The 13,673-nt window shown below is 37.1% G+C and overlaps 1 protein-coding gene across 1 annotated transcript; it reads right to left on the reverse strand.

The window, feature by feature from the left end:
* Positions 1 to 8,204: 8,204 nt before the first annotated feature.
* On the reverse strand, positions 8,205 to 12,425 carry LOC115978723 (uncharacterized protein At2g29880-like). The gene is made up of 4 exons (XM_031100568.1): positions 12,354 to 12,425; positions 12,201 to 12,264; positions 8,894 to 9,245; positions 8,205 to 8,729 (listed from the first exon to the last, which is right to left on the reverse strand). Exons 3-4 carry the CDS (start codon positions 9,236 to 9,238, stop codon positions 8,208 to 8,210), a joined length of 867 nt encoding a protein of 288 aa, XP_030956428.1. The 5' UTR covers positions 9,239 to 9,245; positions 12,201 to 12,264; positions 12,354 to 12,425; the 3' UTR covers positions 8,205 to 8,207.
* Between the last annotated feature and the right edge of the window lie 1,248 nt (positions 12,426 to 13,673).

Raw genomic sequence — 13,673 nt, forward strand, 5'->3', positions numbered from 1 at the left:
TTTTAGCACTTGAAACTCTCATTGTATATAAATATGGATGTAAATAATTTTTTAAGAGAGATTCTATAATTGTTTATCCTCATGTTTTCTCTCAAGTTTCTTAAGTGGTCTAAATATATAAATTATTGGGAAAAGTTATAATCCGTATTATGAATTTGTGGTATTCTCTAATTTAGGTGCAAGACAATAGCTTTCAAAATTTCAACTGAAGTTGTGTATAAACTAAAATTTTAAGCTAATAAATATATTTATGATATTCTCTAGTTTAAGTGCATGGCAATTGCCTTCAAAATCAAATCCCTATTGAAGTCATGTATAAGTTGCCTTTTATAAGATATAGAAATAGGGTACAAAATTCTATGCAATGATCGAATTTAGAAAATTAAAACAAGTCCAACCTAATTTTTGATCAATTGAGCCTTTATCAAAACGTGGACATTTCTATTAATAAATAAATGATTGAATGACAGTCAAAATCTATACAATGTGTATGCCTTCTTTGAGCTTGCATTTTCACACATTAAATAACTCAACTCTTGAATTATTACATTGTCATGTAATTTGCCAACTAAAAAACTTAACAAGCAACTTCCTTAGACAAGAGGTTACCATGGTTTTGAAGTCAAAAACTATTTCTTCAACATTTGAAATGGATCAAATTCATGATATAAATTAAATATTACAAATTTTAAAGTGTATTTAATGTTATATGATTTAAAATTTTGAATGATGTGATAATTTATACACTATTAATGTTAATAGTGTATAAAATGGTTAGATGACATATTCAACCTCTATAGCTTATTCCAAAAACGGTTGAATGACACATGTAATCATCTTTGCACTTACGTTTCTCATTTGAATATAGTTATATCTATTTTTGAGTACAAGCAATCATCATCATGACTTCCCGGATCCTCTTTACCAAGTGCAGCAACAACAAACGAAATACATTCTTCTATTAAATTGTGTTCTGCAAAATTTCATCTACGTGTCAGAAGTATACAAATATATACCTTTTATCTTTATACTATGATAAAATCAACTATACCCATTCACCAACCAACTATGTGGGTGAGAGTATTTTGATGTGTGAAGAATGTATCTAAAATGTTATTGGAGGGTTTACATAAAGTCTTCGTTAAATTTATCCTCACAATTTAGTATTTTAAAATACACAACCTCCCGTAATATAGTCTTAATAATTGGAATAATCATATTTTTTAATGTTAACACAAGTTTAGATATTTTTATTATTATAAATTAACTACAATATAGTGCAAACTGCTAGTATATTAATGTGATTTGTAAAAGCCCTGTAAACTCTAATTTTTACTACATACCCTCAACGTGTGTGTATATATATATTCGTTAATTTAGACTAGGATTAAACAAACAGATATTGTATTTAACAACCTACATACTATTTGATCTAACAATATATTACTAATATTTATCAAAATTTTCTTTTTGTTTGCCTTTTACAATATAATTTATTTACATTCTCAAAAAAAAAAAAATTATTTATATATATATATATAGAGAGAGAGAGAGAGAGAGAGAGAGAGAGATGGGTTTAAATTATACCTAATGTAATTTGACAAGAGTTACACCATTTTTATACAGTAGATCCTCATTAGATTTTGTAGGGACACGATTTTTAACGACCCATGAACGACCTTGGGCTCGCATATAAAAGGCCCCAACAATATGATTTGTAGAGAGTGGGCTTGAAAGGTATGACCTTGGGCACAGGTGAGCAGTTTAGTCGTAGTTCCAATGGGAAAATACTGCATGGGCGGGCTTGGCCTGACTAGCTAAACCCTCCGTTAGCAAGAGTTGTAAGACCCCCCCCCCAGCTTTGTTTTCTTCTCCTTTTATACTGGTGTTCCATTCCCCTTTTTGCGTCCACGTGTTAATTTTACTTTTTGGGGTGCAGGCCTGTCCAGTCAACCCATACCTAGAGTGGTTGGGGGTTACTAGAAAAGCACAAAGGCATGGGTTTGAGTATGGGCTTGTCAGACGCAGAATTCCGTATTGCTGTGTTGGCGGCTTTTTCCCTTGCCCTGCCCCTACACTCAGTTTGCTCCTTTCTTTGGGCATTTAGTGAAGTGCTGAGCAGGAGGTCGTCCTCGGCAATGGCTCTCCTCGGTTTGGGCCCTGGGCCCTAATGTAGAGTGGGCCTGGGCCGCGAATTTTCTGGCCCTACAATAGCCCCTCAAAAGCTTGCTGCCCGACTTTTAGTTGGGGAGGAGGGTTTTGATAATGTTGGGCTTACATCATAGCTTGCTCTGATTCTACACTCCATTAATATTTGTGTTTTTCCACTTACACGGGGGACGTGCCAAATTAAGAGTCATTCCTTTACCCACTCACGCGGAGTCCTTTGACACTTCTATACTCGAGGTGCGCCTTCACGAGGATCTTCAGATCCTACGGTCACGAATGGCGTTGGAACTTGAGCCAACTATTCCTTGTCCGTAGCATTCCTTGGAACTCTGCATAAATTAAATATCTCCTCCTTTCCCTTTAAATAAGTAGGACAGGAGGTTATTCCTCTTACATTCAAACCCTTCGGTTTTCTTCACAACCGTAATCCTTCAGCCATAATCATAGTCTCCATATTTAGTGCTTCCCACCCTTAGTGCAATATGCCTAAGGCACGTATAGGGGTGAGGGAACTACACCCGCCAAAGAGGCACCAGGTCCCTCCGAGGCTCAAGGTGATGTAGTCTGGACAAGGTGGACATAGACTCAAGATGATCTTCCATCTTGGTAAGGTGAGGATGGTATTTCTACCTCTTTTAGCCAAAATCCGAAGCAGGTACTGGTCGCGTCAGATTCTTGACGCGTCAAAAGTAAGGTTTTCTGCTACCAGCGCCGTCTGCTCTATCGCAGGCGTGGTTATACGGAGGCTCCTCCACTTCCGGCTCCCTGCACCTTTTCTTCAACGGTGCTAGCCTAAAGTCAGGTTCCCTGCACCTTTTCTTCAACGATGCAGGCCCCAAGTTGGGCTCTTTGGCTGCCTGAGTTATAGGTATGTAAAAGTGTTGAGGAATGGTTTCCTTAAACAACGTCTTGGAACAGCAGCCAACCTCTCCTCTGCGCTTCTTCTTCGATTTTCTCTTCATTCCCTTGTATCTTTTCTTTTAGCTTATGTAGTTAGCTTTAGTATAAGCTTATTCCAGCTTTTCATTATACGCTGTACTATTTCTTTGTCTTAATAAAAGATGAATTTATTTCTTTCTAAATACCTTTCCTTTCGGCAGCAATTACTTTGTGAACAGGTTCGCTAATGTATGTAATTTCCTTTAGTGATGTTTAGAGCAGGAAATCTTGAAACAGAACCTTACTAATCTGAATTTATCGGCATTATCAAGTATAAATACGATAATTCCTAGTAAGTTAAACTCAGGAAACTAACCGAGATACGGCTTAATGCCCCGTAATGCAGGCGCGGCGATTGTCCGAGAACGATAAATACTAAATATACCCTCTGAGGGGGCTGCCGAGCAGTGAGGGGCTTTGGCCGTGTTTTGACAACACCTGGCCCTATAACAGTTGCACCAATTCCTTTGGTATCGAGGATCCGAGGGTAGGCTGCGGATTTCAGTCGGTCTAGGAATTAACCCAACTATCAATGGGTAACTCTCATCTGGGGTAGACTCTTAGGGCCATATAACGTCCAGGCTGTGTCTAAACCCTGCAATTCTCCTCTTAAGTAGTTGGTTTTCCCAGAGGCTTGAGTCCGAGGACCGTACAAGGCCTTGGCTCTGTCCAAAACCTGTAGTTTTGCTTTCTAAGTAGTTGGTTTCCCCAGAGGCTTGAGTCCGAGGACCATACAAGGCCTTGGTTCTGTCCAAAACCTGTACTTTTTCATCTAAGTAGTTGGTTTCCCCAGAGACTTGAGTCCGAGGACCATACAAGACCTTGGTTCTGTCCAAAACTTGTACTTTTTCGTCTAAGTAGTTGGTTTCCCCAGAGGCTTGAGTTCGAGGACCATACAAGGTCTTGGTTCTGTCCAAAACTTGTACTTTTTCGTCTAAGTAGTTGGTTTCCCCAAAGGCTTGAGTCCGAGGACCATACAAGTCCTTGGTTCTGTCCAAAACTGGTAGTTTTTCGTCTAAATAGTTGGTTTCCCCAGAAGCTTGAGTCCGAGGACCATACAAGGCCTTGGTTCTGTCCAAAACTTATACTTTTTCGTCTAAGTAGTTGGTTTCCCCAGAGGCTTGAGTCCGAGGACCATACAAGGCCTTGGTTCTGTCCAAAACTTGTACTTTTTCGTCTAAGTAGTTGGTTTCCCCAGAGGCTTGAGTCCGAGGACCATACAAGGCCTTAGTTCTATCCAAAACTTGTAGTTTTTCGTCTAAGTAGTTGGTTTCCCTAGAGGTTTGAGTCCGAGGACCATACAAGACCTTGGTTCTGTCCAAAACTTCTAGTTTTTCGTCTAAGTAGTTGGTTTCCCCAAAGGCTTGAGTCCGAGGACCATACAAGGCCTTGGTTCTGTCCAAAACCTATACTTTTTCGTCTAAGTAGTTGGTTTCCCTAGAGGCTTGAGTCTGAGGACCATACAAAGCCTTGGTTCTGTCCAAAACTTGTACTTTTTCGTCTAAGTAGTTGGTTTCTCTAGAGGCTTGAGTCCGAGGACCATACAAGGCCTTGAGTCCGAGGACCATACAAGGCCTTGGTTCTGTCCAAAACTTATACTTTTTCGTCTAAGTAGTTGGTTTCCCCAGAGGCTTGAGTCCGAGGACCATACAAGGCCTTGGTTTTGTCCAAAACTTGTACTTTTTCGTCTAAGTAGTTGGTTTCCCCAGAGGCTTGAGTCCGAGGACCATACAAGGCCTTGGTTCTGTCCAAAACCTGTACTTTTTCGTCTAAGTAGTTGGTTTCCCCAGAGGCTTGAGTCCGAGGACCATACAAGGCCTTGGTTCTGTCCAAAACCTGTACTTTTTCGTCTAAGTAGTTGGTTTCCCCAGAGACTTGAGTCCGAGGACCATACAAGACCTTGGTTCTGTCCAAAACTTGTACTTTTTCGTCTAAGTAGTTGGTTTCCCCAGAGGCTTGAGTTCGAGGACCATACAAGGTCTTGGTTCTGTCCAAAACTTGTACTTTTTCGTCTAAGTAGTTGGTTTCCCCAAAGGTTTGAGTCCGAGGACCATACAAGTCCTTGGTTCTGTCCAAAACTGGTAGTTTTTCGTCTAAATAGTTGGTTTCCCCAGAAGCTTGAGTCCGAGGACCATACAAGGCCTTGGTTCTGTCCAAAACTTATACTTTTTCGTCTAAGTAGTTGGTTTCCCCAGAGGCTTGAGTCCGAGGACCATACAAGGCCTTGGTTCTGTCCAAAACTTGTACTTTTTCGTCTAAGTAGTTGGTTTCCCCAGAGGCTTGAGTCCGAGGACCATACAAGGCCTTAGTTCTATCCAAAACTTGTAGTTTTTCGTCTAAGTAGTTGGTTTCCCTAGAGGTTTGAGTCCGAGGACCATACAAGACCTTGGTTCTGTCCAAAACTTCTAGTTTTTCGTCTAAGTAGTTGGTTTCCCCAAAGGCTTGAGTCCGAGGACCATACAAGGCCTTGGTTCTGTCCAAAACCTATACTTTTTCGTCTAAGTAGTTGGTTTCCCTAGAGGCTTGAGTCCGAGGACCATACAAGGCCTTGGTTCTGTCCAAAACTTGTACTTTTTCGTCTAAGTAGTTGGTTTCTCCAGAGGCTTGAGTCCGAGGACCATACAAGGCCTTGGTTCTGTCCAAAACTTGTATTTTTTCGTCTAAGTAGTTGGTTTCCCCAGAGGCTTGAGTCCGAGGACCATACAAGGCCTTGGTTTTGTCCAAAATTTGTACTTTTTCTCTTAAGTAGTTGGTTTCCCCAGAGGCTTGAGTCCGAGGACCATACAAGGCCTTGGTTCTGTCCAAAACCTGTACTTTTTCGTCTAAGTAGTTGGTTTCCCCAGAGGCTTGAGTCCGAGGACCATACAAGGCCTTGGTTCTGTCCAAAACTTGTACTTTTTCGTCTAAGTAGTTGGTTTCCCCAGAGGCTTGAGTCCGAGGACCATACAAGGCCTTGGTTCTATCTAAAACTTGTACTTTTTTGTCTAAGTAGTTGGTTTCCCCAGAGGCTTGAGTCTGAGGACCATACAAGGCCTTGGTTCTGTCCAAAACTTGTACTTTTTCGTCTAAGTAGTTGGTTTCGGGGCCTTGGCTTTAGGGAACTTAGCTCCTCGACCGAGCCCCTAGAACCATCTGCGCGGCTGACGATATAAAGCGTAGCCCCTATTCAAGAATCATAGCCCCTAATGGAACTTTACGCTAGAACACCATAACCGGCCGGTAGAAATGCCAAGGGAACTGTCTCGAACTATCGCTTATGCCAAGACACAAACCCTCCCCACAGACGGCGCCAATTGTAGGGACACGATTTTTAACAACCCATGAACGACGTTGGGCTCGCATATAAAAGGCCCCAACAATATGATTTGTAGAGAGTGGGCTTGAAAGGTATGACCTTGGGCACAGGTGAGCAGTTTAGTCGTAGTTCCAATGGGAAAATACTGCATGGGCGGGCCTGGCCTGACTAGTTAAACCCTCTGTTAGCAAGAGTTGTAAGACCCCCCCCAGCTTTGTTTTCTTCTCCTTTTATACTAGTGTTCCATTCCCCTTTTTGCGTTCACGTGTTAATTTTACTTTTTGGGGTGCAGGCCTGTCCAGTCAACCCATACCTAGAGTGGTTGGGGGTTGCAAGAAAAGCACAAAGGCATGGGTTTGAGTATGGGCTTGTCAAACGCAAAATTCCGTATTACTGTGTTGGCGGCTTTTTCCCTTGCCCTGCCCCTACACTTAGTTTGCTCCTTTCTTTGGGCATTTAGTGAAGTGCCGAGCAGGAGGTCGTCCTCGGCAATGACTCTCCTCGGCTTGGGCCCTGGGCCCTAATGTAGAGTGGGCCTGAGCCACGAATTTTCTGACCCCACAGATTCAATGGTGATAAATCGTTACTTCTTATGTCATTAATATAGAGTCATTAATGCTAGGTTTTTTGGGATGTATTAATGACAGAGTGGTCAAACTTTTTTTTTTTTTTTCCTTTCTTTCTTCTTCTTGTTTTTATTATTATTATTATTATTAATTTTTTTTTTTTGGGGGATAAATGTACATGTGAACCTGTTCTACAAATTTTCATTCATCTATTCAACCACATCCCATTAATATAGAGTCATTAATGCTAGGTTTTTTGGGATGTATTAATGACAGAGTGGTCAAACTTTTTTTTTTTTTTCCTTTCTTTCTTCTTCTTGTTTTTATTATTATTATTATTATTAATTTTTTTTTTTTGGGGATAAATGCACATGTGAACCTGTTCTACAAATTTTCATTCATCTATTCAACCACATCCCAGTGACCATAAGTGTCGGTGAGTTAGGATTGAGGAAGGTGCAAAGATGGTGATTTTTGGAGTGATTGACAAGTTTTTGGAAATACCCGGAGTTAGTTTAAGGGCATACTGATTCTTGTTGTGAATTGCAATTTGTTCAATCAGACGCCATCATTGTCAACTAAATTGTTGGACATACATATATACTTATACATACACAAGCCGTTGAATCATTTTACCATTCTTGCGCATGTAAGGTAGTACAGGTCCAGTCTAGAAATTCTCTATCCTTAACGCTCTGTTTGTTTCAGCATTAATGTTTTCTGGAAAATAGGTCATTTTCCAGAGAACATTTTTTGGAAAACTATCTCATTTTCCAGTGTTTGGTAATGACCTTGAAAATGGGCTTGAGAATGTTTTCTAGTGTTTGGTAGGTACAAACATTTTTTGGAAAACTATCTTATTTTTTTGAAAAACTATCTTATTTTTTTAGAAAACTTTTACCATCCCACACCTTTGTAGCAGATAGCTTTCTTAGCTTCCTGTCATGATTGAGCATGACACTTACACTATTAACCACCAAAATTATGCAATCAATATCCACTAGTAACAATAGCAAACCAATCATTCCATATTAAAATAATTTTTAGCCAACAAAAGGACTAAAAGTTGCTTCCAAATCCACATGCCCATGAAACAAAAGGACTAAAAGTTGCAAACCAATACCCATTATAATGATCTCAAAACCTACAAACTAGATGCCAAATAGTCTGATAAATACCAAAATGCCAAATTGTCCAAATAGAAAAGCATAAATTCTAACAAAAATGCGCCTACATAATCAAAATTGGCTTAAATAGTTGTCAAAGAAGTTCTGCAGCCATTGTCTACGGAGCTTGTCATTTTTCAACATGAATGACCTTGCTTGTTTTTCATCCCCATTCAAATGGTCAAATGCAGATGCAAGCATATTTTCTTCAAATCCATCCATCTTCATAACTTCTTCATAAAGACTACCAAAATTTAGCTGATTTTCAGAAATCTTTTCTATTGCAGAAGCAACCTTACCAAGTTGTATGGACAAATCTTGGTAAACAGCATCTTCAATCATAGTAGCATGACTTCGTTTCCTGTGAGACCTTGTTTCATTTGAGGCCACATGTGAGGGATCAACTTGCTTCTTTTTGGATATGTCATCAACATCAGCATCAACAAGCGGAGGTGAGTCATCCAATGCTTCTACACCTATATCACCTACTCCCTTGGAAAAACCTCCTGTGGCCATATCCTTACCCACAACCAAAGCCATCTCATCAAACATCTCAATTTTCTTGTTTAGAAATTGTGCATGATTTGGATGTGCCTGTGTAAAGAAAGGAAAAAAAACAATTAAAAAAAAAAGAAAAGAAAGGAATTGAGCCAAAAACTAATATGAGAGCAATAAGAATAATGAAAATTTTTAAACTTTACAATGATACAGACTAAAAAGTTTCTACCTATAAAATAAAAATAATAAAAGTTTCTTACCTCGACTTCTTCATCATACACTGTCCTATCACAGGTGATCATTTTCAAATCATCATTCCATCCAAACCCACTTTTCTTATTACGAAGTAATGCAATTGTATTCCAATTGGTTTTAAGTGTTTTAAAGCGATGTTCCACATGCTTTGGAGTACATTCAGTCATAAATTTCTCAGTAATTGCTTCAGCTACTTTAACATATGATGCATGTTTAAATGTGTTGGATTGCTTGTTTCCATGAAGAGCCTCATCTGCAAGTATCTCAAGTAATAAATTCTGCATTGGTTGTGACCACCTGAAGTTGGTCTTGGTGTCCTTGACCTTCTGAGTATCCTTTTTATTTCCCATTGCAATTCTATTACAATGATATTCACAAGAAAAATGAGACAAAATGAAAGAAGAATATAAATAATATTCAATACAAAATATGAACTGGGGTTGTGCATGCCAAACAAAAATAATTGTAACATAAAAGTCTTGATAATATGAAACCAAAAAAAAATCCATTACACAACCAACTAATATAAAGAGTATGAAATCACTCCATAGCATTATAATCCTCCCACATACTACGACAGATATTATCTCGTATTTGAACCCATTCTCTATTTTCTTCTTGGACTTCCCTTTGTGATTGTTGGACTCTTCTACTTGTACTGTCATTTGCAAGTGGACTACCACGAAGCCCATTGTTCATAATTGAGTCTAAAGGGTCAACTCCTATGATATGATTGTGAATTATGCAACAAGCTAAGACTACATCCACTTGTGTTGGGAATGACCAAAAAGGTTCTGCATCTAATACACGGAAACGTTTCTTCAAAACCCCAAAACAACGCTCAATGCTAGTACGTAAAGAAGAATGGCGAAGATTGAATAATTCTTTGTCATTTCTTGGTGGGTTATCACTAAACTCTTTCAAATGGTAACGAACACCACGATAAGGGGATATAATTCCTTTCCGAACTCCATAACCAGCATCACCAAGATAATATTTACCTACACGTTCATAATCAGAAGGAAAAAAAATCACTCCAAAAGCTATTATCCATAATAAAATCACTTTCTATTCCTATAATACCTTCAGGAATTTTTAATCCTCTTGGCCTAGAGAGTGCATCATTTAAGACACGTGAATCATGGGCACTTCCTTCCCAACCAGCTAATACATAAGTGAATTTTAAGCCAAAGGTAGCAGCAGCGAGGACATTTTGTGTTGTTCCATCCTTTCTGCCGCGAAACCTTCCTTGTATTTGAATTGGAACAGATGAACGAACATGAGTTCCATCAATAGCTCCCACACAATCCTAATTACGACCAATATAAGTTACATTTATCTTATATCTTTATATGTATATATAAAAAAGAGGAAAATAAAAGCCTATGGAATTTACCTTAAAATAGGAGTTAAACCTGCTGCTATTTCTTATCTCCAAGGGTGTATCTTTGTCAGGCTCTCTAATCATGTGTTTGTATAATTGCAAAATAGCTCTAAGGACATGCCTAAAGTATCGGTGCACTATCTCAACTGATCTATAAAACCTCCCACCAACAACTTGAAACCTCACATCATGTCCAATAGTGTGTAAAAAAATTAACACTTGTTCTTTAATGGACATATGAATGGTCTCTTGAAGTAGATTATTCTCACTCAAAATTTTGCATAGCGCATAAAAAGCAATAGGTCTCATCCTTATATGATGGAGACAACGTATATCACCTCTACAAAGAATATCATTCATATATGTCTCTCTTTCATACTCTCGATTAACATGAGGTTCTCTAGGCATAATTCTTCTAGATCTTAGTCCTTTCAAAAGAACAACACCCAAAGCAATAACAGATGTAGCTGCCCCCATTATGGCAGCAGGAAGTGATGGGTTATCCATCTATATTTCCCAAAAAAAAAAAAATGATGAGTATGAATTAAATGTGTACTTAAAGAAAGCATTCATATATATAGGTACATCGAGAAATCACTTCATAAAAAAAATGAACACTTTAAGTTTGATGAGACAAAACTATAAGGTAACAACATCATCACTCCATAAATACTAGAAACCAATGGTGGCTCTAGGAATTTTTTCTAGGGAGGTCATTGAGAAACTTAAATTAAACAATCGTTTAATTTAGAAAAAAAAAAAATTTGAATATATTGAATTATTGAAAACAAAAACACACAAATACATAAAATTTTACAATTTTTTTCTATGAGTTTTTATATTTTAAAATAATCTCATTATAGTTCTATTATCAGTTCTCATTATCTATTGTCAATATAAGTATGACCATGTTATTTTGTTAAATTTGTATAATATTTTTGTTTTTATGCAATTGTGGTTATATATTTGTCATTTTTTTATAAAAATATTTTAAACTAAATAAAAAAAAAAAAAACTCAATTCCACTTACACTATATAACTATTAACTCACACAACCACACTCATCCTTTCATAAATAATACAATAAGTTGTTGTTTGATTGTGAGATAAACTGATATGGGATCAGAATGTGTAAGATTTAAAACAAAGTGTGCAAAAATAATTTTAAAAGTATTAATTTAGTAAAGCAATATTATATATATATATATATACATTTTTTTTTCAGGTCAGCCGCCCCTGCTAGTAGAAACAATAACTATTGTTGGTCTATACATTGTGTCAAAAATTACGGTAAAGGGAGCAAATGGTACCTGATACCGATTTGGTCTATACATTGTGTCAAAAATTACGAAATTACGGTAAAGGGAGCAAATGGTACCTGATACTGATTTGGTCTATACATTGTGTCAAAAATTACGGTAAAGAGAAACAATAACTATTGAGTTTGTTATTAAAGACTAAAAATTGACAAGGTAATAGATGGTGAAGGAGGGACGTTTGCCCTTAAAAACAATCTATTTCTGGACCACGTTTTGACTGGCTTACAAACACTCTGTTTCTGGACCGAGAAACAGAGCATTGCTCCTAACGAAAACAACAACAACAACAACAACAAAATCTTTAATAATTTTAATTCCCTACACATTGAGAGAGGATTCTAATATGACGTTAACATGAAAATATATATGGACAAAACCTCCTCTTCTATATCTCTATCATGGCTGGACACATAGGCCTGAATATATAGAAAAGATACGTGCCAAGAGCCAAATAGTCATTAAATCACAGGTTTATTTCTAACGTGATTTTTCATGTTTTTGTATACAAAACGTTTGACAATAATCACAGTGACATATAATTGAATAATGGCTACCATTGAAGATCTGGATAGTAAACCGTGTGAGCGTAATTGAAATCAAGAACCTTACCGTGGGAATACTGCAAGGAACAGTTGTTGACCGTGAGAGACAGATAGAGAGAGATCTGTGAAAACTGAAAAGAGGAGAGACCAGAGGGGGAGAGACAGTGAGAATATGAGAGGAGAGAAAAAGCAAAGAGAAGGGAGAAAACTGAGAGCTTACCGTGAGACTGTGAGACAGAGGCGCCAAAATAGTTGTTTCCCGCGGCTACAGAGGGTAAAGAAAAAAATAATATTTATAGGAGATGTGATGCGTGAGAGAGAGATTGTTTTCCAAAAAAAAAATTTGGAAAACCTCTCATAGAAAATAAGCCTTGTTTTTATTAGGGTTTTCCATTGACTAAAGATAGTTTTCCGTTGACTACTTTTTTTTTATGCTACCAAACACTGGAAAATGTGGAAAACTATCTATATAGATAGTTTTCCGGTGAAACAAACAGAGCGTAAGACTCTCATGGGAAAGAGACTTGTTTCAAAGATATTTTCACGAGACTTAAAAAGAAAACTCTGTAATATTTTTATTTTTCAATGATCTCCATGGAATTGCCAAGTTTGGCACTTTTTTCAGTGGGGTGGTACTGTGGTAGTGGGAAGGTGATTGAGGGATGTTGGGCAATAAATGTGAGAAAATTCGGTAAAAGTAGTTGACTTGGCATTCAATGACTTTGTATTAATGAGATAGCAAGTAGTAATTTATAACAGTAAGATCTAATGGGAATCTATGATTTTAAAAATGTGTAACTCTTATAAAGTTATACCAGGTATAACTTGAACTCACTCATCATTAATGTCTTCTCCTATTTATAAACATTTAAGCTAACTATAAAGAAATGGATATTTTAAATAATTTTTTAAACCACCACAATGGCAAAAAATTTTCAAATGCAAAAAAATTAACAAAAATATTTTAAAACTTATATTTAATAGTTTTCTCGCGTATCATACGGATTAGTAACTAGTTTGTAGGATAAAAAAAGGAGTCCAAATCTTCTGTTCTACTTTTCCTGCTCCACTCTATACTCCATCAATAAAAACTTGCCACATGTTCACCTAATTAATTAATTAATTACTACCATTAATTAATAATGGTAGTATTAATAAGTCAATAATGGTAGTATTTAATTAGTTAGGTGAATATGTGGCAAGTTTTTATTGGTAGAGCATAAAGTGGAGCAGAAAAAGTAAAAAAGAAGATTTAGACTACAAAAAAAACTTTTAAAATAAGAGAAATGCTAACGAGTGCCCTTAGGACATTGGTTAACAATCCATTTTAGAAAAGTTTTAACATCACTTTTATGAGAAATGAAAAAAACTGTCCTTAAAATAAAAGGTATCCTATTAGAAATTTAGAACCCAATTACGTGGTGCATGACGATTGAGCCAAAGCTAGCAGTAATTAATTACAATATGGTAACTTTATTACTAGCAGGATAAGCTAGCAGTGATTGTACAATATAGTAACTATATTACTAGCAGGATAAAG

The sequence above is a fragment of the Quercus lobata genome, chromosome 3 (assembly GCF_001633185.2).
Source record: "Quercus lobata isolate SW786 chromosome 3, ValleyOak3.0 Primary Assembly, whole genome shotgun sequence".
Taxonomy (NCBI): Eukaryota; Viridiplantae; Streptophyta; class Magnoliopsida; order Fagales; family Fagaceae; genus Quercus; species Quercus lobata.

Coding starts and splice junctions, on each gene's coding strand:
- LOC115978723 (XM_031100568.1), bottom strand. CDS start 9,238: ATGGGAAATAAAAAGGATACTCAGAAGGTCAAGGACACCAAGACCAAC. Junction 8,730..8,893: donor TGTATGATGAAGAAGTCGAG/GTAAGAAACTTT, acceptor TTCTTTACACAG/GCACATCCAAATCATGCACA.